This window comes from Saccoglossus kowalevskii, chromosome 3 (genome assembly GCF_978046115.1).
Source record: "Saccoglossus kowalevskii chromosome 3, keSacKowa6.1, whole genome shotgun sequence".
NCBI lineage: Eukaryota > Metazoa > Hemichordata > Enteropneusta > Harrimaniidae > Saccoglossus > Saccoglossus kowalevskii.
The window spans coordinates 28,583,390-28,608,805 of NC_140643.1; the positions used below are offsets into that span (position 1 = coordinate 28,583,390).

The following is a 25,416-nucleotide window of genomic DNA, read 5'->3' on the forward strand; positions in this document are numbered from 1 at the left end:
TGTCATCGGTTGCCAAGAAGATGAGTCAAAGTTTTTCAAAAGACTGATTACACAGGATACAACTTGGGTCCATCACTATGATCTAGAGACCAAAGCCCAGTCAGTGCAGTGGAAGCACTCCATCACTATGATCTAGAGACCAAAGCCCAGTCAATGCAGTGGAAGCACTTGGACTCACCACCTCCAAAGTAGGCAAGGGTGCTCTTCGCTGGCAAGGTCATGCTCACAGTCTTCTGGGACCAGAACGAAGTAGTGATGACAGATTTCCTGGCAAAGGGTACCACAATTACAGGAGCCTATTACGCTTCACTTTTGATGAAATTAAGAGAAGCTATCAAAATTAAGAGGTGGGGCAAGTATCAGGGGGTACTTCTTCGGCCTCTGGGGTCTCCACACGTGTCAGGGGGGAATCTCGTCTCTGTCTCTATATCTCGTCCCCTTGAGGTACGGGATCGGGAAAGTCACTTATACTTTACAGTCAAATAAGACACACACAATGAAATACGTTTCAACTCTCGTCTTAGTCGGTCTTTCGAGCACTCTATAAGACACGGCGCCCTGGGGAAAAATCCCCAAAACTATCGCAAGGCTGACTCAAGACTCTGTCCAAGACTCTCCAGGACTGGACTCTTAGACTTCGTCTCTCGTGCTGTACTCGCCAAGACCAACTAAAACAACTTTATTCATTTTCAAAACTATAACCAATTACAAAACAGTAAAAAGACTCTAGGGTGTAACCTTCAATCATAAAGCCAATCACACTAAGTACTGAATACGTCATATCTTTTGATTAATCGTTCACTACATTAATAACTACGAATACCAACTTTCAGAATTAATAGTCAGAATAGCGACGGTTATCTCGTAATTAGTTCCAAATCACTGAGTCGAGTTCCGTCCAAAAACCTCGCCTGCCTAAACGATGACAGACATAACACAGCAATTCACTCGTAATCAAGCTAATTAAGTCGATTAACAGATACGCAAAAACAAATTCATGACACATCCCTTCACCCAAACTGAGATTATGCCTCCCGGCATAACACGTTCACAAATCAAAGATACCGTCCTCTACTCATCGTCATACGGGTTAAATACAATACTAATAAAAGGTATAAATCAAAAAAAATAAAACACTCTAATTGAGTACAATGATTATAAAGCTAAAACAAGGGAAAGGCTACCAATCGACTCGCTTTTCTCAAAACGGTTCGCTGAGGTAACCCTTCGCTGCACTGTTTCTCGTTACTAAGGTTACAAACTCTATATCAAAAGGTCAAAAAACTAAGGCATGGCGGTGTAACCAAGCGATCAGCCAATCGCTGCAGTCGACAGCATGATCACGTGATTACCAGGGATGCGTCTCTCGGTTAAAGCATTGCAAAGCGGTAACTAATAAACAATGAATAAAAAGCTATTAATCAAACTCCTGTCATATACGCTTATAAACTTCAACTGAACTCACAAGTCGTTAATCTAAACAAAAGTCATACGGCGTGGAAACAGAATGCAAAGACAAAGCTATCATAACACATTACTCCTCTGGCAAAAAGACGGGAAAAAGACTAAAACGATAGACAATACTGAGTTACATATAAACCTTTCAATCATGAACAAAAGCTTGCTTTATCAAACAATACGTATAAAAGCGCACCACCTCTCATTCCAAAAAGACATCAAAAAACGTTACAAAGGTGCTATCAACTCAAGGAGTGTCAGAAGTATTCCGGAAACAACACGTAAACAAAAACAACTCTTAAAACGTCGATATCTCTGTACATCGACAAATATCAAAACTCTTAAAAACTCATTGGGGCATTACTCCTCCCATCATATCCCTTACTCATAAACTCATAAAAACACCATAAAACTTCACAAAACTCAAAACACTGTGTTGCAAATACTTGTCCACTGAAGCGCGCTTAAATCGTTATAAAGGACCTCGCACGTCACTAAATATCAGTTCAAAACAAAAATCTGGGCGCTTACATACATATAATTCAACACCAGAAAAAACGGTAAGAAAAAACGATAGGAAAAGCAAGCAATACATTACATTACATACTGAACAATAGGGTTAGGGTTCTGAAAAAAAAGAGTTCAACGTCTTGAGTTACACAGTGTCAGTTAAAATGTTCAGCGAACGGTTCTCTATACAAATAGCTAAAGTTCTAATTCAAAGTCTATAAGCGTCTTCTCTTGTCGTCGCGTTAGTCCGGGTCGTTCTTTATCATCTTCTTGTCTTTAATGTCGCTCAATTCTTGATTATACTGTCCTATCCGATACTCGTCCTTCATAAGGGGTTCTGAAATCTTCATCTCTTCAGCGTTGTACATCGGTGCCATATTGTTAACGGAGTTAGTCGTCAAGCGCGGTTTCTGAGTCGTCTCTGCCATGGAGCTGTTAGTTCGGTTCACAAGAAAGACACACCTTCGCCATTTCACTTTTCTTCACAGGATGTCAATGTGTGTTAAACACCTGCCCGGGTTCATCCAAAACATATCAGGAGGTAATTCTTCGGCCTCTGTGGTCTCCACACGTGTCAGGGGGGAATCTCGTCTCTGTCTCTATATCTTGTCCCCTTGAGGTACGGGATCGGGAAAGTCACTTATACTTTACAGTCAAATAAGACACACACAACGAAATACGTTTCAACTCTCGTCTTAGTCGGTCTTTTGAGCACTCTATAAGACACGGCGCCCTGGGGAAAAATCCCCAAGACTATCGCAAGGCTGACTCAAGACTCTGTCCAAGATCTCCAGGACTGGACTCTTAGACTTCGTCTCTCGTGCTGTACTCGCCAAGACCAACTAAAACAACTTTATTCATTTTCAAAACTATAACCAATTACAAAACAGTAAAAAGACTCTAGGGCGTAACCTTCAATCATAAAGCCAATCACACTAAGTACTGAATACGTCATATCTTTTGATTAATCGTTCACTACATTACTAACTACGAATGCTAAACTGTCAGAATTAATAGTCAGAATAGCGACGGTTATCTCGTAATTAGTTCCAAATCACTGAGTCGAGTTCCGTCCAAAACCTCGCCTGCCTAAACGATGTCAGACATAACACAGCAATTCACTCGTAATCAAGCTAATTAAGTCGATTAACAGATACGCAAAAACAAATTCGTGACACAAGATCAGCAAAGGTATCCTCATCCTGCAGGACAACGCTCCGGTCCACAACTCGAATGTCGCCAAATCAGAAGCACGGGCGTGTGTCTATGAATCCCCCATCCCCATTTCTCTCCCGACCTTGCACCCTCTGACTTTCATCTCTTCCCAGTCATGAAGTTGTTTTTGAAAGGAAAGCGTTTCCCAGATGATGCAGCCTTGATTTCTGAAGTTACGACGTAATTGGAGGGCCAACCTAGGGTGTTCTACAAATACGGTGTCCAGAGCTGCATCAAACGATGGGAGAAATATATAACTCTGGGTGGTTCCCATGTAGAGAAAGACTAATAACTGTGCCAAGTGTCATTAATCTCCTGCTATGGGAAATGGGTCAGGGGCATTACTTATTGAACGCCCCTCGTAATTGATCTGTGGTCTGACGAATCAGATTGTTCCAACCTAAGATATATCAGGTGACTTTTCTTCTGGAAGTCACGTGAGTCTCCTGTTCCAACCATTAAATACGGCAATAATATATGCAACTATAACATTATAATGTGGGAAAATACGACGACACTACATATGTCGTGACATTATTTGATTGATGCAACGTTGATGTCGTTCGCGGAAAAAAACAAAAGCACGAAATGAAACCGCATTGTAAAACGAAAACGGATAATTTGTTTTGATGATGGTAGCCAATTAAAGTGCGGCATAATAGGTGCCGTGATATAGTGTTCAATTCTAGACTGAAACAACCGAATGCCTTATACAGTTATTTGTCGGTGGCTACCGTTCGATCAGGTTGATATGTCACAAACAATAGTCTGAAATTACAGTCATTTATGATTGAGTACGACAGTAAATCGAATACGATAAGCTGTTCATTGCTTAATACCTTGCAATATAATAGTGGATGGGGGGGGGAAGAAGGAAGATAGACGGATAACCCTGTGAACAACTTCTATATGTTATTTGTTCACAACATTTACGTAATGTTAATTTCTTCAGCAAACCAATGACTCGAGATGTACAGTCTTATACAAAATTCTTTCAATGAGAACATGGAAGCACTGTTCATTATTACCCAGAATGGAAACGTTGTTGGTAACCAAGGTAGGGGGAGACAATTATATTCTGGAAACTGTCTAGCCAGAGACGTGTTTACCTTTCGTTAAATGGCAATAATAGGTTCGCTGCAGGTACATTAATTACGATACATGACAAAAATAAAATAAACAGCCAAACTAAACAAATCGCAATACCCAGTCGAATATAAATTGTTTGGGTATGTCAGCGACAGTGTGTAGTATATTGCAAAACATGAAAATGATATATTCCTACCTGTTGAAATCATAATGGCGTTGGCGTATCACATTGAATGCTGTGAAAACGTGATAAAACCGTTGCTTTCTAACTATGCTTGGTGTTTCTCCATATTACTATATATGGGAAAACAATAATGGACTTAGGATAAATATCACATTACAATAGTAGTAATGAAATGTGGTCATTTGTTTAAGTCTACCTGTTTTTCTCGGTAGCTCAAACTAAACGGTTTTAATCACGTGACTAGAGTATGGGACTGCATCGAACGCATTATACATAAAGTTTGCACACTAGTCCGGATAGTTTCACGTTTCACAAAAGAAAAGGCAATATATATCATTTATAACAAGTCCCCAGACTTCAGCGTTCTCCGATATGCTGTCTAGCATTCGTGGGCGTACTTCCGTATTGCTAACATTAGCTATAGAATACCTGTTGCTTGTATTTTCAATATTGCTTTTGATCTAAGACTCTTTAAAATTACTTGTGCTAGCAAACACGCGTATATAGGAAATAACTACAGTTTTAACTGTGGTTAACAAAATGTTTGCGGTGTTTTATAACATAACTTGCGTTTGTTTGTGTTTACAGGTAGTTGTACTAGTTTGTTATTGCCCGAACCTCGTCTTAGGGCCGAAAGTGTGAACACGTGTCTCGATCCACATACTAGTTTGGGTAGTGTCATTGTGGTCGGGCTAACAAATATTGTAAAGGTCGCTTAGGGAACAAAATAACGTTGTTTAACTGCAACATTTTTGTACTTGAGTTCGAATTATCTGACCTAACAGGGTTTTGTTCAATTGATAGAACAATAAAGCACTGTACAATCTAATTTGGTTGGTTTGTGGCTTTCCTGTAATAAAAATAAGTTTTAATGATGATTTTAGCGTGATTATTATTTACAAAGAATGTTATTTGTATCTACTAGGTGTATTCAATGTACAAACTTCCTGCATTAACTGATTATTGCCGTTGGTGGCGTACTTACAGCAGACGAATGTTCTGTTTACCCACTTCATTCTGCATTTCGAAAATTTGTAATAAATGTCATACACACAAAATGTGGTATGCGGTTGTTGTTATAATTCACGTGCGTTCAGTGCACAAACCAATCACGTTTACAACACAGTCCCCCTTTAAGAGATACTGACAGCAAAAATGAATAGACGCAAAATATTTACAATATGGTACAGTATTATATACATATAAATAAAATGTACTGCTGTGGTATCGCGGGTGTTACAAATAACCAACGACAGGGGTGGAACACCCACCTGTACAGTGACCTACATAACGAATAGAATAATCTGCGTAACGCATATCCGTTTCCATCAAGTTGAGCGCATTTTTGTCTTGTGAATCTCATCGTGCAAATCGGTGTTGAGGTTCTGGGTAAAACGTGCTATATACTAAACGAATATGGAATGACGTAAAAGCGTATGTTTCGGATCAATAAATGTGATGTCAATATTTGTAAAATATGTCGTATTCCTATGTTATTATGACGTAAATTTACACAGTTATTTGCATGATTTTTTCAAGGGCACATTTGCCATGGTTACGTCATACAGTCTATGTTGGTAGCCTCTAACGTCTTACATCGATTTTTTTAGTCATATATTTCCCGTTGCATCAATACTTATTGACTCCCGGGCTAACATCGTGTTCATTCTAACGTTTCCACTCAATGCTTCGTTTTCAATATTGTATTCAGCATTTATTCCAGAGTCATTGTGTTCTAGAGAATCCAATGACATAGTGTCGTTTCTGTCGTGATTCTGCCCATTATGAATATTTTGTCTATTAGTATTTGCCAGGTCGGTAGTGGCAACTTCGTCTGTACCACTCTCCATATTCTCCCGTAACGCACTCTCAACATTTCTGTTATCACCGCGTTCTGAGTTATTTTCCCGTGTGCGTTCTTCTTCGTCACACGTAAAAACAATATACGACGATGTATCGCTGGTTTCTTCTGGAATGGATTCGTGACGCTGCATCGGTGTTGCTCCTGATATCCGTCTCCCGGCCACGACACTGCTATAGTTTGGCAGAGCGGTATTAGCCCCTCCACACACTCGTGCCGTATAACTACCGGTGGATGTGATGAGTCCCGTCCGCACGCAGTTGCTGTAAGAGGGCGGAAGGTCGCCGTAACGGCAATGTTGTGTTGGTGGCTGACATTCTGAAAAGTAAAACAAATTTCATCGTTCATTGCAGTAACAGAAATAAGCACTATTTGGAAATAATAGGGTACAGGGCATTGAACAAACATAACAATTAAGAATATCCTGTCCTGTTTGATAAGGGACTCATAAACAACGCATGTAAATGCTGCACGATGACCACTGCACTTTAATCCAGATTAGACGAAGTAGTCAGACTGAATCGCTTCGTCTGCGAACGAAATGTTCAGTAAATGACTTTTACTCAAAGAAGTGATTGACAACATGGAAAACATTGACAACAACAATATTGATTTTACTACACCAGACAGGTATTGACGCAGTAAAGTATTAACAAACTGAAACGTAACAAAGCCCCAGGGTTGGATGGCATAGAGTCACTTATCATGAAAGTAATATTATCAAAACTATTTATTAGAATCGGGCGAATATCCATGGGAATGGATTGTTGGATAATTACTCATATTTATAAAAAAAAAAGGAGATACAAATAAGACGGAGAAATTGCCGAGAAATTACCATTTTGCCAATAACCGGTAAGATAGTCTACACCACTCTTGATTCGAGACTTCATATCTGTTATAGATGGGCAGGCCCGTTTTGAATTCGTAAATCATACTCCACTTCGAATATTTGTTTTTTTTTTCCTACAATTATCTCAAAATATTTAGCACACCAGGAAGGAAGAACATATTTAGCTTTCACAGAGTTTCAGAAAGTTTTTGATCGCATTGATCACTATCCCCTTTTTTATAAATTACTTAAAGCGCGAGGGTCGTCACCTGCGCACGCGCGGGAATTGAATCGCAAGCGACGATAACAACACGGGCTAAAAACGCAAAGGCTCGTGGGTAAACGGTTGTTTGTAAACAATGACACGATATGGCCATCTGACGCATGTGTAGGTGACGACTCCCCCGCTTTAAATGCGGAATTAACTGTAAACTTTATAAAGTTGTTGTTTTAATGTACACAAATGTGAAAGCTTGTCTGTTCAATCCTATTACATCAAGTTTCAATGTTGTCCCCGCTATTAATATTATCTAAAATTTTGTAAACGATATCAAGAAAGCTCATCATGATTCAAATACGACACAATTTTCGGGCGTTAATATCGGCATTTTAAAATTATTGAACTTACAATAATAACATTACGCTTATTAGCAACTTCAGAATTAGCTTACAACATGTATTGAATTATTTATTTTCTGTTGGTCTGTGATAATGAGCCTGCAATACTAGTAGATGGATATAACCCCGCCATAAACTAAGTTACTTTGGTGTTGTATTTTCTTGGTTATGGTCGTGATCTCAGACACAGAAAACTTTGAGTGAACAAGAAAACTTATCAAATTTTGGTTTATAATCTTGTCGATCTTGTCTACAACAAGTTTGCACTATTCCAGTCACAACAACCCTTAGAATTTTCGAATGCAATATGTCTCGAAAATTTGGGGTTTCCATTCATCAGATGACATTGAGACTGTCTGTAATACAATTATGCGTTTCACAGTTGAGCTTCATAACAAAACGTTTAATCGTTGAATTGGGATGAACTCGGGAATCTCACACCGTGTGTATAAATACAAAATACTGGTTAAGTTCGATACGCGTTACTTATTATCACTGCACAAAGCAGCTTTGCATAGAACTCATTTGCATATTTAAATATGTTCGAACTACAAGACCCTGTCGGTTAACAAAGTTATCCGCAAGTCGCTCGGTTACTGAAATCACGTTAATGAGACGTTTCACGCCCTGACTCCAAATATAAAATGTACAGTTAATTTTATTAAAATATACATGACCTGCGTCAGAAAAGTGCAATCTTTTTCCAGATGCCAAAGTACTAGATTGTACAATAAATGACTAACTTTATAAATTTACAAGAACCGTTGTGTTCTATGGCAGTTAGACGCAGAAAATCGAACCCGTTCAAGCCAAAAATAGTATTGAAATATTAACCATAATACAAGATGAACGGAAATGTTAAGAAACCCCATTCTCCTTCTCAGAGTTCCTTGCGGTTAGATCACCGAAAGTATCTCGGCCACCAATCTCCTTCCCAGAGGCCTTTTCGCTTTACGCAATAGTGTCTCTGCCATAGGCAGCCTTCAATTTTGTGGTCAATCACCTCACTACGCACGGTCATTTTTCCGCAGTTGTTTCATTTGAAACCGAACTACAAAAAGTGGAGAAAAAAAACGTATGTGACATCCGAACTATTTATTGATGTCAGACTTCAGTAAAAACGTATCAGGGTTGAACGGGTTCGATTTTCCGCGTCTGACAGTCATACAACAAAGGTTCTAGTAAGTTTATAAAGTTAGCTATTTATTGTACATTATAATGCTTTGGCATCTAGGAAATTATTGCAGTTTTCTAAAGGAAGTCTTGTATATTTTATTTTAATTACTAAACATTTTATTCGGATTCAGGCCGTGAAACGTCTTATTAAACTGATTAAAATAACCAAGTGACTTTCGCATAACTTTGTTAACCGCCAAGGTCTTGTAGTTCGAACATATTCGAATATGCAAATGAGTTATATGCAAATCTGCTTTGTGTAGTGATGATAAGTAACGCGTATCGAACTGTGCGGAGTTCGCTCTGCCACCACACACCGCCATTTTGTGGTGAAACACCACAAGATCTTTACTACGCGTATCATACGCGTATTTTTGTTATTAGAGGTCTCTCGTGTTGATTTCTTCATCCTAGTAAAAAAGTTTTAAAATATGTTATCGATAGCTGATAATGATTTTTTTCGTAAAACATACTGAAAACGGTGAAATAGTTATAATTTACAAAAGAAAATAATTTCATCGCGGAATAACGGTTACTAAGGTGTTACTCGGTTCATCAAACTGACCGTCCTGTGGATTGCCATGCGAAGAAATATAAACAAACGAAAGCACTAGGTAGTATTAACGACTAAATCGTCCTACTGTCACCCCCTTTTGTGTAACAGAAAGAAAAAAAAGAAGCTTTTAACTTTGAAAACAGCCAAAATCTGTAAACAACGCGTACACATCCGTCGGGTTCGAAAATCGAACACTTGCATGGCAATGTTTTGGTGAGCGTCTTTGAAAGAAGTACCACTGTGACGCATGGACCAATCAACGACGAGCATACGATCGCCTGTTGGCAGAGATACATTCGTGGAATAGAACTCTGGATCATTACTGCAGTGAAATGGCGCACGTGATACACTATAACTTAGAACACACAGGTTCTAGTAAGTTTATAAAGTTAGTCATTTATTGAAGAAACTTATGCTTTGGCATGTAGGAAAACGTCTTATTAAAGCGATTCATGTAACCGAGTGACTTACGCGTAACTTTGTTAACCGACCGGATCTTGTAGTTCGAACATATTCGAATATGCAAATGAGTTCTATGCAAAGCTGCTTTGTACAGTAATGATAAGTAACGCGTGTAGTTCGAGGTCTGTGCTGGGACAGCGCTTCATGTGACAACACAACGCAATGACACGCTATGGCCATATGACGCATGCGCAGGTGACGGCTCCCCCGCTTTAAAGGTGTTATGAATTTCAAGATGCTAAATGTAAATTTAAAAAATGTAAAATAATTATTGCAAATTCATGGGTTTGGGAGAGTATGGTTGCTACCAAAGTATGGTTGATATGAACGTGGTTTCTTATTTATTTTCAATCAACGCTGTATGGATATTGAGAGCCAAAACTGGTCGGAAGAAATTCATACTCAAGCACGTATTCACTACTCAAAAATCATCTAACCCTCGAGTCTTATCCACCTGTTGTTTACAATCTATTTTTTCAGAAGTGGTTTGTGTCGATTTCGTCCACTCACTCAAATTTGAAACTAGGCACTGAAACAACTGAACGTCCCAAGGGCAAACAGAACTTGTAGATTTCGTAATTTTGGATGTGTCAAAGACGAATTTTTCTTGTTATTATTAGTCTATCCCGTATACAATTAAATGAAGTCTCTATAATGCTCAGGTCTTGTTTTGACTCTTCCCTAAAACACAACTTCTTCAAGTTATTTGTCGAAACCATCCTCAGACATCTTAGTTGTTATATATTTTCTAAGCTTTTATAAATTCAGAAATAATTTACTGTTGTAAATGTTGGTCATAAGTATTAATATTATTATTTTACTATTGATTAAATTACTGTTGTTAATACTAGTATTAATTGTTGTGTGTTTAAGCATTACGAATTGGTACCGGGATTGGTACGTATCTTTTATTGTAATAGATAACCGGTAATGATTTATAATTCCATAGATATTGTTCGGCGTCACCAATTTTCATTTTGTAGCAATCGCGATCGGTTTAATGTCGGATGTAACCAATTACATGTAATAGTATAGCACGGCCACCCACTGTTAGCTATAAATAGTATATGTCAGTTCTTGTCAATTTCGTTTCAACTCGCTGTAAAATTTACTCACCTTGTGGCTCGCTAGGACAAAACCTTCCTTTACACACAACCACAATCACCAGTAACAAGAAGAGTGCGCCGAAAGCTCCCACTGTCGCATACATAACAAACATAGGGTCGTTTTCGTTCGCTTCCATATTATCAACGTGGGGTTCTTCGTTTAGTCTCGGCTGAAAAATAAACGCCTATAAGTTATTTGGTGAACACAAACAATTATTTAAAATACAATAGAACCTTGTATTCCGAAATAAGTTTGGCTCAATTGTCATCGAGAATCCCACCCCTCCACTCCGCATATTATGCGAATTTAACTTTCAATTCTGGTTTCAAAAGATACACGATCTCTGTAATACAGATCAAATTTTAGAAATATTTCGAGCAATGCGCTTACTCGCAATCACTTGTACGATTGACCCCGTTCCGTTTTGCACACCTACGAGTGACCCCGAACCGACACCAGGTTACACATATAATAAATACATTTGTCAGATATATATGTTATATTATATTATAGAAGTCCTATTAAAGTGTCACTGCAAAAAAAAAAAACGTCACATGCACCTAGTGTAAACAATGGGGCATTAATATCACATGACAATAGGCGTCATAGTAGTTAACTGCAGTCAAACCTTAAGCTTATCTTAACCTCAGACTAGTAATACAACACAGACTGAATACGGTTAGTTAGCGTGAACAAAATGACGGTCTGATTGGACACAGTCCCTATTAAAGAAGACTGCGGATTGGGTAATACTTTTACCCGGCCTTCGTTCTCGATTTCGGTTATATACTTTTTTCAAGGACAGGACGCCCTAGTAAAGTTCCTCGTCAACGATTGTAAGCTATTATGGGCAGTGTCACTGTGTCGCGGCTTCATTAACAATGGACGTCATGCACTGTGCTGTCACTTGTTGAATGTCTGTAGATCACCCGAGGCCCAAAATATTGGAGTGAACTATGCCGTTCCTTTAAATCATGCCGTACTGATAGCTGAGTAGATAAGTTAGCAGTATATATTAGTGCCTTGTCGTTGTCATATACACATATCCCCGGACCAGGGTTTTACGTCCACGTAGGTCACCGCCGTCCACCTTAAGTCTGGCACGTCATAAAACACATACAGTGTCGATCTTTACCATTTATAGTGTATATGGTCGTCCATAGACTCATAGTCAGTACTATAACACTGTTCCTCCGAAAAATGGAACTGTATAAGCAACTGTATATAGTCCCAGTGTTAACGAGGTCTCCAATCCAAAAGAACCTGTGTTACCGGCTACCTACTTGGCATACTATAAAATGCAAGTGGGCCGTCACGTGACGTGGTTGTTTTGAATGTGTGTCTACTGCAGTGCCTTCCCTGCCAGTCGGCAATTATAGATCCACGCAGATATCAGTTCATGCGCAACAAGTATTTGGAATTATTTACTTATTACTAGGTAAACTTCCTACATTGGATGAGAGCGGTCACATCCCACTTATTATAGTAGGAATAATGTTTACAACATACTCTCTATTGAGATTCCATATTACGGAATCCTACTGTATTTGATACTTTCAAATCACATTACAGAATCATACTGTATTTGACACTTTCAAATCACATTACAGAATCATACTGTATTTGATACTTTCAAATCGCATTACAGAATCATACTGTATTTGCCACTTTCAAATCACATTACAGAATCATACTGTATTTGACACTTTCAAATCACATTACAGAATCATACTGTATTTGATACTTTCAAATCGCATTACAGAATCATACTGTATTTGCCACTTTCAAATCACATTACAGAATCATACTGTATTTGATACTTTCAAATCGCATTACAGAATCATACTGTATTTGACACTTTCAAATCACATTACAGAATCATACTGCATTTGATACTTTCAAATCGCATTACAGAATCATACTGTATTTAACACTTTCAAATCACATTACAGAATCATACTGTATTTGATACTTTCAAATCGCATTACAGAATCATACTGTATTTGCCACTTCAAATCACATTACAGAATCATACTGTATTTGATACTTTCAAATCGCATTACAGAATCATACTGCATTTGATACTTTCAAATCGCATTACAGAATCATACTGTATTTAACACTTTCAAATCACATTACAGAATCATACTGTATTTGATACTTTCAAATCGCATTACAGAATCATACTGTATTTGATACTTTCAAATCGCATTACAGAATCATACTGCATTTGATACTTTCAAATCGCATTACAGAATCATACTGCATTTGATACTTTCAAATCATATAAAAGAATCTCACTGTATTTGATACTCTCAAATCATATTACGGAAGAATCATACGGTATTTTATACTTTCAAATTGTGTTACGGAATCATACTGTATTTGTTACTTTCAAATCATGTCACGAAATCATGCTGCACTTGATAATTTCAAATCATATCACGGAATCATACTGTATTCGATAATTTCAATTATTACAGAATCATTCTGTATTTGATAATTTTATATCAAGTCGCTAAATCATACTGTAATTTATAATTTCAAATCATATTAAAAATCGTACTGTATTTGATAGTTTCTGATCATATTATGCAATCATACTGTATTCGATACTTTCAGTTCGTGTTGCGGAATCAAACTGTATTTGACGAGAATTTCAAATCATATAAAAGAATCACCCTGTATTAGATACTTCAAAATCATATTACAAAAGAATCATACTGTGTTTGATACTTTCAAATCACATTACAGAAATCATGTTACGGAATTACATTGTATTTGATACTTTCAAATTATGTTACGAAATTACATTGTATTTGATGCTTTAAAATCATGTTACGGAATCACATTGTATTTGATACTTTCAAATCATGTTACGGAATAACATTGTATTTGCTACTTTCAAATTATAATACGAAATCACATTGTATTTGCTACTTTCAAATCATGTTACGGAATCGCATTGTATTTGAAACTTTCAAATCATGTAACGGAATCACATTGTATCTGATACTTTAAAATCATGTAACGGGATCACATTGTATTTGATACTTTCAAATCATGTAACAGAAGTACATTGTATCCGATACTTTCAAATCATGTTACGGAATCACACTGTATTTGATACTTTTAAATCATGTAACGGAATTACATTGTATTTGATACTTTTAAATCATGTAACGGGATCACATTGTATTTGATACTTTCAAATCATGTCACAGAATCACATTGTATCTGATACTTTCAAATCATGTAACGGAATCGCATTGTATTTGATACTTTCAAATCATGTAACGGAATCACATTGTATTTTATACTTTCAAATCATGTTACGGAATAACATTGTATTTGCTACTTTCAAATTATGTTACGGAATCACATTGTAGTTGCTACTTTTAAATCATGTAACGGAATCACAATGTATCTGATACTTTCAAATCATGTAACAGAAGTACATTGTATCCGATACTTTCAAATCATGTTACGGAATCACACTGTATTTGATACTTTTAAATCATGTAACGGAATTACATTGTATTTGATACTTTAAAATCATGTAACGGGATCACATTGTATTTGATACTTTCAAATCATGTCACAGAATCACATTGTATCTGATACTTTCAAATCATGTAACGGAATCGCATTGTATTTGATACTTTCAAATCATGTAACGGAATCACATTGTATTTTATACTTTCAAATCATGTTACGGAATAACATTGTATTTTCTACTTTCAAATTATGTTACGGAATCACATTGTATTTGCTACTTTTAAATCATGTAAAGGAATCACAATGTATCTGGTACTTTTAAATCATGTAACAGAAGTACATTGTATCAGATACTTTCAAATCATGTAACGGAATCACATTGTATCTGATACTTTAAAATCTTGTAACGAGATCACATTGTATTTGATACTTTCAAATCATGTCACAGAATCACATTGTATCTGATACTTTCAAATCATGTAACGGAATCACATTGTATTTAATACTTTCAAATCATGTAACAGAAGTACATTGTATCTGATACTTTCAAATCATGTAACGGAATAAAATTGTATCTGATACTTTCAAATCATGTAACGGAATCACATTGTATTTGATACTTTCAAATCATGTCGCTGAATCACATTGTATTTGATACTTTCAAATCATGTAACAGAAGTACATTGTATCTGATACTTTCAAATCATGTAACGGAATCGCAATGTATCTGATACTTTCAAATCATGTAACGGAATTACTTTGTATATGATACTTTCAAATCATGTAACGGAATCACATTGTATTTGATACTTTCAAATCATGTAACAGAAGTACATTGTATCTGATACTTTCAAATCATGTAAAGGAATCACATTGTATCTGATACTTTCAAATCATGTAACGGAATCACATTGTATTTGATACTTTCAAATCATGTCACTGAATCACATTGTATCTGATACTTTCAAATCATGTAACGGAATTACATTGTATCTGATACTTGCAATTATGTAACGGGGTCACATTGTATTTGATACTTTCAAATCATGTAACGGAATCACATTGTATCTTATACTTTAAAATCATGTAACGGGATAACATTGTATTTGATGCTTTCAAATCATGTCACAGAATCACATTGTATCTGATACTTTCAAATCATTTAACGGAATTACATTGTATCTTATACTTAAAATCATGTAACGGGATCACATGTACTTGATACCTTCAAATCATGTCACAGAATTACATTGTATATGATACATTAAAATCATATAACCGAATCACATTGTATTTGATACTTTCAAATCATGTTACGGAATCACATTCTATTTGATACTTTCAAATCACATTACAGAAATCATGTTACGGAATTATATTGTATTTGATACTTTCAAATTATGTTACGAAATTACATTGTATTTGATGCTTTAAAATCATGTTACGGAATCACATTGTATTTGATACTTTCAAATCATGTTACGGAATAACATTGTATTTGCTACTTTCAAATTATATTACGAAATCACATTGTATTTGCTACTTTCAAATCATGTTACGGAATCGCATTGTATTTGATACTTTCAAATCATGTAACGGAATCACATTGTATTTGATACTTTCAAATCATGTAACGGGATCACATTGTATTTGATACTTTCAAATCTTGTAACAGAAGTACATTGTATCCGATACTTTCAAATCATGTTACGGAATCACACTGTATTTGATACTTTTAAATCATGTAACGGAATCACATTGTATTTGATACTTTCAAATCATGTCGCTGAATCACATTGTATTTGATACTTTCAAATCATGTAACAGAAGTACATTGTATCTGATACTTTCAAATCATGTAACGGAATCACATTGTATTTGATACTTTCAAATCATGTCACAGAATTACATTGTATATGATACATTCAAATCATGTAACGGAATCACATTGTATTTGATACTTTCAAATCATGTTACGGAATCACATTGTATTTGATATTTTCAAATCATGTTACGGAATCACATTGTATTTGATACTTTCAAATCATGTCACAGAATCACATTTTATCTGATACTTGTAAATCATGTTACGGAATCACATTGTATTTGATACTTTCAAATTATGTTACGGAATCACATTGTATTTGTTACTTTCAAATCATGTAACGGAGTCACATTGTATTTGATACTTTCAAATCATGTAACGGAATCACATTGTATTTGATACTTTCAAATCATGTAACGAAATCACATTGTATCTGATACTTTAAATCATGTAACGGGATCACATTGTATTTGATACTTTCAAATCATGTCACTGAATCACATTGTATCTGATACTTTCAAATCATGTAACAGAAGTACATTGTATCTGATACTTTCAAATCATGTAACGGAATCACATTGTATTTGATACTTTCACATCATGTAACAGAAGTACATTGTATCTGATACTTTTAAATCATGTCACAGAATCACATTGTAGCTGATACTTTCAAATCATGTAACCGAATCACGTTGTATTTGATACTTTCAAATCATGTAACAGAGGTACATTGTATCTGATACTTTCAAATCATGTAACAGAAGTACATTGTATCTGATACTTTCAAATCATGTAACGGAATCACATTGTATCTGATACTTTCAAATCATGTAACGGAATCACATTGTATTTGATACTTTCAAATCATGTAACGGAATCACATTGTATCTGATACTTTAAATCATGTAACGGGATCACATTGTATTTGATACCTTCAAATCATGTTACAGAATCACATTGTATCTGATACTTTCAAATCATGTAACGGAATTACATTGTATCTGATACTTAAAATCATGTAACGGGATACATTGTATTTGATACTTTCAAATCATGTGACAGAATCACATTGTATATGATACTTTCAAATCACGTAATGGAATCTCATTGTATTTTATACTTTCAAATCATGTAACGGAATCATATTGTATTTGATACTTTAAAATCATGTAACGAAATCATATTGTATCTGATACTTTCAAATCATGTAACGGAATCACATTGTATCTGATACTTTCAAATCATGTAACGGAATCACACTGTATTTGATACTTTAAAATCATGTAACGGAATCATATTGTATTTGATGCTTTCAAATCATGTTACGGAATCACATTGTATTTGATACTTTCAAATCATGTAACAGAAGTACATTGTATCTGATACTTTCAAATCATGTAACGGAATTACATTGTATTTGATACTTTCAAATCATGTAACGGGGTCACATTGTATTTGATACTTTCAAATCATGTCACAGAATCACATTGTATCTGACACTTTCAAATCATGTAATGGAATCACATTGTATTTGACACTTTCAAATCATGTCACAGAATCACATTGTATCTGATACTTTCAAATCATGTAACGGAATCACATTGCATTTGATACTTTCAAATCATGTAATAGAAGTACATTGTATCTGATACTTTCAAATCATGTAACGGAATCACATTGTATCTGATACTTTTAAATCATGTAACGGAATCACAATGTATCTGATACTTTCAAATCATGTAACGGAATCACATTGTATCTGATACTTTAAAATCATATCTATCTGAGTCACCACAATCAATTGAAACTTGGAACTTCACTTCGGTTTCCTTACTTGCTTTCAACTTATTTGATTTTTTTTTGAAAATAATTACTCCACTCTCGTCATAAAACCGTTCATACGAATTCAGCGCCATCCCTCACGTTAACCAATCTTGCATCTTGCAACAAAACCTGTTGGCTTACACACGTAATATTAAAGAGTATTCAGTTAGTTATTTTGTTACTTTCAATAATGTAAAAAAAAACGGTTCATGTCGGAATCACACTATATCTGATCCGAATCATAACTATTTAAAACATGAACTTTTTCCATCTTCTTCTTGCAACCAAAATATTATATTATTCAGTCCTAAAAATATGTATTGACTTGATTGAATTCGATTTTAAACCGTCAAAAAAGATGTTTTCCTTTTTTCCGACACGTCAATCAAAAGCATGGCTAATTGTGATAATAATGTAAAGCTAAGACGTCATATAAACCTCTAATTCTGATACTGGTGATTTATAACACGTAATAATGGACGGTTCAGAACCCTTTATTATAATTATAATGACCCTGAATTTGTCACAAAATTGAATATACGTGCAGTAGTTTGCTATAGAAGAAAGAAACCGACCGTGTGGTTAATGAGTCGAGAATCAACGACGCTTGAAAGAAAATAGCATGCGAAAGCACGCTCATATGAAATTTTGCCAATGAAAGTGACCAAAACTTCTGACGTGAACGAATAATAATGGGGTTGTTATTTGAACTATGTTCACAAACGTGGTACAAACATTGTTTATTTCTGATGTATACACAATTTTCTCAGTGTGCTGCTCCAATCACTGCCCAGTTATTGCCTGATAACAGTACAGCATGTGGTACTGATCGACTACTGGGAACGCAGCGCTGCAATGCACAGTATTATATAATTGTATACACATTGTGATTTCGTTTGATATGCCTAATTATTCTACTAGAGACCGACAAATATTTTAGAATAATGCATGCGCAAAATTCGAACGAGCGTTGTGCACGACGACCACAGCCCTTAAGATAATGAAATGTGATCCTACTGTATATTTTTATGGCTTGTATCTCTCAACCGTAATTCAATTCTCTGATCCCATAATTATGTTTAATTGACACCACTTATTGAGTTAACCACAGAGTATATCATACTGAGATATCGTATATTGTTCTTAATTTGAAATGTGAATTATATAAGTAGTAAGTAAAACGGGGCATTGCAGTTTATTTTGAATATGCCTTAGTATTGTCAACTATGTCACCATGCGATGTAAATAGTACGATACAAGGTTACATGTTGCGCAAATATGTTAGTTTGCATCGCGTGGACACTACTAGCACAAGTAAAGACTAACGCTATAGTATATTTGGATTTTTGGTCGAAATGCCACGTGTTACTTTGGTAGGTGCGCCCTCACCGGTGACTGCACATCTCATCTGCAAGTTTTCTTGTTCAGCTGTCATCGGTATAACGTGCATGTTAATTAATTTTCCTTGTGAAATGCGAAAAAAATTGTTCGTGTGGAAGTAACCAAGAAGGTCTTAACTGGCCATTACTGATTACGAAGAGGCTAACGGTATACGTATTTAACGTCCGAGGCCTGCAGAGCGGCCATGCATTCACACAGCTCGCCGATTTGAAAATCGTTGGTTTTAATCCAAATGTTCGAATTAAAATGTCCGAATGTCACTGTTTAAAAAAATGTACAACCTTTGAATAGTGAGGGAACGTTGTGCTCTTTACTTGTGTTATGTGAGAACAAACCTTGTTCTGAAAAACGGGCTTCTCCTAGAAAACGGGCATTGTTAAGAAAAAAAGAAACTTCATTATAAACGCGTACTGTTCGGAACTAAGAAAAAGTACATTCCTAGTAAATGCTGAACAAAAACCGTCCGCTAGGGAAGGTTAGCTGTTAGAACAATAGCCAAAAAGTAGTAATGTTTTATTTAATATTTGCAATTGTCAGTTGCTCTCACATTGGGAGGGTAATATAATAATGTGTTTTATGGAGGGAGATAAAATCAGTTGATGTGATATGGGGAGGGCAATATTATCAGTTTTCGTTCTATGGGAAGGAAAATTTGATCATTTTTTTTCAATAGGGGGCAATGATAAATCAGTTCTATTTTGAGGGCAACATAATCAGTTTACGTTCTTAAAAGGATGGAAAATAATTAGTGTTCGTCCTATGGGGAGATTGGAACAATAGTGTTCTATAAAGGCAATATAATCAGTTGTTAATCATTCTATAGGGGAAAATAAAATATAAACACGAGTTATATTTATATATAAAAAATATGTTATTGAAAGTATAAATAAAATGGAATACGTACATCCATACACTATTCGTGAAGAATAAAACTGAAAACATCAATTTGGTTACGAATCCAACATGACAACATGGCATGTCTATTTTAAATTCGACTAGTTTTTAGACATTTAAAGCCTTGTGAGATACAAATAAATACAAATAAATACAAATAAATAATAAATAAAAAAAATACTCTGCGTAGAACCATATCTTAGAGTATGGCATGTATTGTCAAACGACGTCATAAGGTGACGTTATTGCAACTTACAAGATATATTACATTACATTTGTCATGCAAAATAAACCTAAGTATACATCATACGTCATACTAGTACGTCCTAGGTTACAGTTTGGTTATGCAAAATAATACACGGGGATACTCGACTTTGCGAGGTGATGATACCCAGTGTCATCGTACAAGATTTTCGTTTCTCACGTCGGTATATTCACAGCATTCTTAGCCATACACGTCATCACATGTCTAAGGTCATAGGCGTAGTGCAGTAAATATGAATTAGGTGAATGGTTGGCATTCAGATCATTGACACGTGAATGTCCTTGGATACTACGACGCTTTCGGTTGCGCGGTAGCGGCTTTCTTCCTGATGCTCATATAATTCTTCTACGTTGTAGCATAATTTCATCACCAACTCGGTCCTCGGAGAATATAAGTTTTTCCAATAAATAGTTCAACAATGTCCTTCTAGTTTTGGTGTTAAAATTTATTCATTGGTAACGTCGTATTTCAGTTCCTCACTATTATGGGATGTGACGTTTTCTGCAGTTGCGTCACACGCGCAGTGCTGGTAAGGGTCAATGTCTGTTACTGCAATAGTTACATGCCCGTGTACATTGTCAACGCCTTCAACATGTATTTCTAAATTGCAAGGTTGCTCCGATTTCTCGTTTTCGCCACTGGTTTCGCGAATCAAAAGGGACACACTCGACGACGAGATCTCACTTCTTACATCAGAAACACTGTTATTGCGTTGTAAAGTCGCCCCTGACCTATCAGCGACGACAGTCTCGTAGTCTGGTAGGTAGTTTGCACAATCAGTGCCCCATAATCCTTCAATAAAACTGTCTGATGACGCAATGATACCTTCTCGAACACAGTGGCAGTAAGAAGGCGGCAAATCACTGTCACCCTGCCTCGTTCCGGACGCTGAATAAAAAAATGAAAAATAACCAGGTTATCTTACAGCAGATTGTCACCTTGTATCACAGGCATTAAGAGATGATTCGTGAATACGAGGCCACAAAGTAAGGCACATTATTCTTTATTTCGCTATTTTGGCTGATAAGTAAAATCGCTAAATCAAATACACATAAACATGTAAAAGAACATTAGAACTCATTGTTTAGCTGCCGAATTCATGAAATTTAAAACCTAGTAAAGTTTCTCAAAACATTGAAATAGCGAAATTGAATGCCAGTGAAAATAATGGTTTTACAATAGTCTGATTCTCTGTCCCAATTCTAACGCTGGGGGCGGGTAAAAATATGGCTACCCTTTTTAACCACCCCCTTTGAAATTGGGATAAGAAACCATACTAAAATAATTAGCACAGCGCATAAGAACAAAATGAAATGCATAATTTGCAGTACAATTTGAATGATGCACTACATGTAATTTTTAGTATTGTTTTTTGATATTGTCACCTAATGAATATGTGCGTGACACGTAATATGAGTACATGTACTATATTATGATAAATTATAGACTGATTCGACCAACAATATTAAAAAATACACGTTTTTATCCATATTGCATTTTTTTTAAAAATAGCGCATATGTATAGAAGAGAGCAAGGAAGTAACATATTTCTATTTGTCCCCCACCTTGTATGACAGCTACATTTGTCCGTTGCATCATCGAATGACAAAAACATCCTTTTCTTTTACAGATGCTAACACTCAATACAGTTATGATAAAAATAAGAAGTATTGCGACAGATAAAATAAGAATCAATAGGTTGTTATTCTTTTCCAAATCTATTCCAAGGTAATTGCCAATATTTTCTTCCGGAGACTCGGTGTTCCTTCCTTTCGTATCTGCAATTGATTGGAAATACTAGTTATAGAAAACTGAAATATTCGCAACAATCGACATTTTCTTTGTTCTGTTCGCTGTCTACCCAGTGTCACAAGTCCGAATCACGTCGTAATCATAATGTTATTGCTACCTCACTAAAACTTTGTATTATAATAATAACTTATAAACCCTCGTCATTTACCCAAAATTTGCAAAGTCCATAAGAAAATCATATCATTCAACAAATCGTACTGTTTGGCGAAACTGGAAGCAACAACACAGATGAGAACTCATGCTAAAGCGAGAGGGTCGTCACTTGCGCACGCGGGGAATTGAGTCCCAACCGACGATAACAACCACGCAAAAAACGCAAAGGCTCATGGATAGACGTTTGTTTGTGAACAATGAAACGCTATCATGGCCATCTGACGCATGCGCAGGTGATGACTCCCCCGCTTTAATAATTTGCAAAAATAATTGCACTATTCTAGAATGATATCCGCCGGTTAATAAGGTCCAACTCGCTATAAATACGCAGTGCATATTTACAAAACGAATCGTACCTTTTCAAAATCGTCATTCTCATGGAAACCCCATGTCCCTGTACCGCACAATATTATATTCTGTCCAAACATTAACATGACTAAATGTTAATAAAATTGTTGTCCAACTTAAAGGGAGTTTTTGTCAGATAAATGAGTATTTCTATGTTATAAAATAAATAAATATATGCGTGATGCTATCAGTAGTGCCTTACACGCTCACGTTATGTGATTCTGTGACGCCAAATTGAAACATGCGGCGAACAAGAAAATACGTTCCGAGTTAATTTCTGCTTTAAAATGTTATTAGACTAGTAGACTAATATTTGAGCAAGATTCTACAGATGGATTCGGAGAGGTCTACATTGTAAATGTATATTAACAAATTATTCCATCATTTAAGGGCACGCCATCATCGAGTACGAAAGTGGTGTCGCAAATGATTATACTAGTGTTAATTAATTAGAAGATTTCAAATATATGCCTGGAGACAAATTAAAATTAATTAGTTGGTATACAATTAGATCCAATTATCGCTCACTAATTATCAGCGACAAAGCCCCGTCGACTGGAAACTAATCAACACTGACGTAAGTCAATCTTTCGGCTAACCACGTAAGAAAAATGTCATTTTTTTCCTCGCGAAATCAAAATTTCTAAATTTAATAATTAAATTGAGATAGACTCAACTATTTTAAAATAATACTTACAATCGTTGTTTTTAATCACAATATCGAAATAACTGCGGCTAATTAAGGATTGATTAAATTAAATATGTAAATTATTCTTTGAGCTCAATCAAAGTGTTTGTTTTATGAATATTTACTTAATTTTATAAGTGACCGTTTTAACCTTGCAATAAACAATGCAGGTCATCTATCATGTAACTAGGTCGACTGCAGCACTACTGGATATATACAGGAGTCATTGAAAGGTCGTGTTTATCGAGCTTCCAGTCTGCTCAAATATTAACATCATAATAAAACTAGGGTGTGTAAGACAAATATTTCGCCACTTCGCATTTTTTTTATTATTTTCATTTCAGTCTTACATTCTCGAAACCTCGCCGAGAATTAATGGCGGGTTCATCCAGTGGAAACCAGTTACAATAGTGGCGGTATTATTATAATGTATTCGAAGGAGGCGGAGACGTAGTTCAGACCGGTTGATATCCGGGTTGATATTACCACAGTGCCTCTGTGAAATATGTTACCGTTTGTTTGGGAAACGTTGGAAACCATCAATATACCATCGATGCATTTGCATTTATATTGACTTTGACCTAACACGAATATCTTGAATTTATCGGCGAATGAAACTGAGGCCTTTAAAGGCTGCGTTACAATTCATGGGGCTTATTCGCCGAGGATACATATAAACAGCTGATAATAACCGACCGAGTATGGATTTACATAATAAATGACAATGAATTAATATAGTATTTTTTCCAGGCTGAACTCGTACATCTGTTATAAAAAAAATACGTTAAAGCATGGAGCTCCATGGTTAAACATTAAGAGCCTTACCGGATATTCGCTGCCCCAGGCATAGCGTGATATTTGTAAACAAAGCCGTCGCCATGAACTGCCACCACCATACGTATCTCAAATTAATGCACATCGTCATGTGCGGAGCAACAATTTTCAAATTTTCTTCGTACGTATTCACGAAATATAACTTCCACCTTGGTTACGTCCTAGCCGTGAAGTAGAAATCGCCTTACTGTCACTCGTGTTCTCTTGTTACCTTGCTTGATTCAGTCGATAGTTCATTGATCGAACCAGATAGAACTGGATTGCATATATGCCGCGTTCAAATATTACGCAAGGAAAATGGAATGTGACGCCTCTGCGGGCACGTTTAATGAACTTCCCGCTCATTATGTTGTTGTTGATAACCGATGTTAATTGATTATCGCGCCACAGCTGTTTACCAACATGTTTAACCCCCTGCGGGAGGTGTTTCCCTTGCCCATTGCGTAGGACGAGTAATTGGGTCAGCTATGCTTTCAGTAGGCTACAGCCCAGTAGTCCGAAGGTCCACGAGGCCGAAGGTTCACGAGACCGAAGGTTCACGAGACCGAACATTCGAAAAAAAAAATCATAGACATTGGAGTCAGGTGCGAAAATGTGTCTTCGTATCGACTGTGTAGCCTGACTACATACATTACCTTTGACGTCTAAACTATATAAGCTAATAAAGATAAACCAGGGACGTTATTCATATTCATGGATAAACACAACACATGCAGTTTAAACTCTTTTCGAGCGATTAAAAATCGTCTAGAATATAAACTCCTATATATTTAGAACGATGCATGTGGCAGCTCACCACCCCAACT

The 25,416-nt window shown here is 36.0% G+C and overlaps 2 protein-coding genes across 2 annotated transcripts; both read right to left on the minus strand.

Annotated features, from left to right (window-relative positions):
* Positions 1–5,516: 5,516 nt before the first annotated feature.
* LOC144360966 (uncharacterized) lies at positions 5,517–12,354 on the minus strand. The gene is made up of 3 exons (XM_078013315.2): positions 12,204–12,354; positions 11,078–11,237; positions 5,517–6,635 (listed from the first exon to the last, which is right to left on the minus strand). Exons 1-3 carry the CDS (start codon positions 12,204–12,206, stop codon positions 6,067–6,069), a joined length of 732 nt encoding a protein of 243 aa, XP_077869441.2. The 5' UTR covers positions 12,207–12,354; the 3' UTR covers positions 5,517–6,066.
* An 8,718-nt stretch (positions 12,355–21,072) lies between these two features.
* Positions 21,073–24,835, minus strand: LOC146747704 (uncharacterized). Its single transcript, XM_085496994.1, has 3 exons — positions 24,602–24,835; positions 22,341–22,553; positions 21,073–21,663 (listed from the first exon to the last, which is right to left on the minus strand). Exons 1-3 carry the CDS (start codon positions 24,699–24,701, stop codon positions 21,221–21,223), a joined length of 756 nt encoding a protein of 251 aa, XP_085353120.1. The 5' UTR covers positions 24,702–24,835; the 3' UTR covers positions 21,073–21,220.
* Positions 24,836–25,416: the final 581 nt, after the last annotated feature.

What these genes read in the sequence shown, in the direction of transcription:
- LOC144360966 (XM_078013315.2), bottom strand. An exon ending in TTGTCCTAGCGAGCCACAAG is followed by an intron (nt 6,636 to 11,077) that starts GTGAGTAAATTT and finishes TTTACTTTTCAG; the next exon opens with AATGTCAGCCACCAACACAA.
- LOC146747704 (XM_085496994.1), bottom strand. Translation starts at nt 24,701, where the DNA reads ATGACGATGTGCATTAATTTGAGATACGTATGGTGGTGGCAGTTCATG. An exon ending in CCTGGGGCAGCGAATATCCG is followed by an intron (nt 22,554 to 24,601) that starts GTAAGGCTCTTA and finishes AATCAATTGCAG; the next exon opens with ATACGAAAGGAAGGAACACC. An exon ending in AAATGTAGCTGTCATACAAG is followed by an intron (nt 21,664 to 22,340) that starts GTGGGGGACAAA and finishes TTTTTTATTCAG; the next exon opens with CGTCCGGAACGAGGCAGGGT.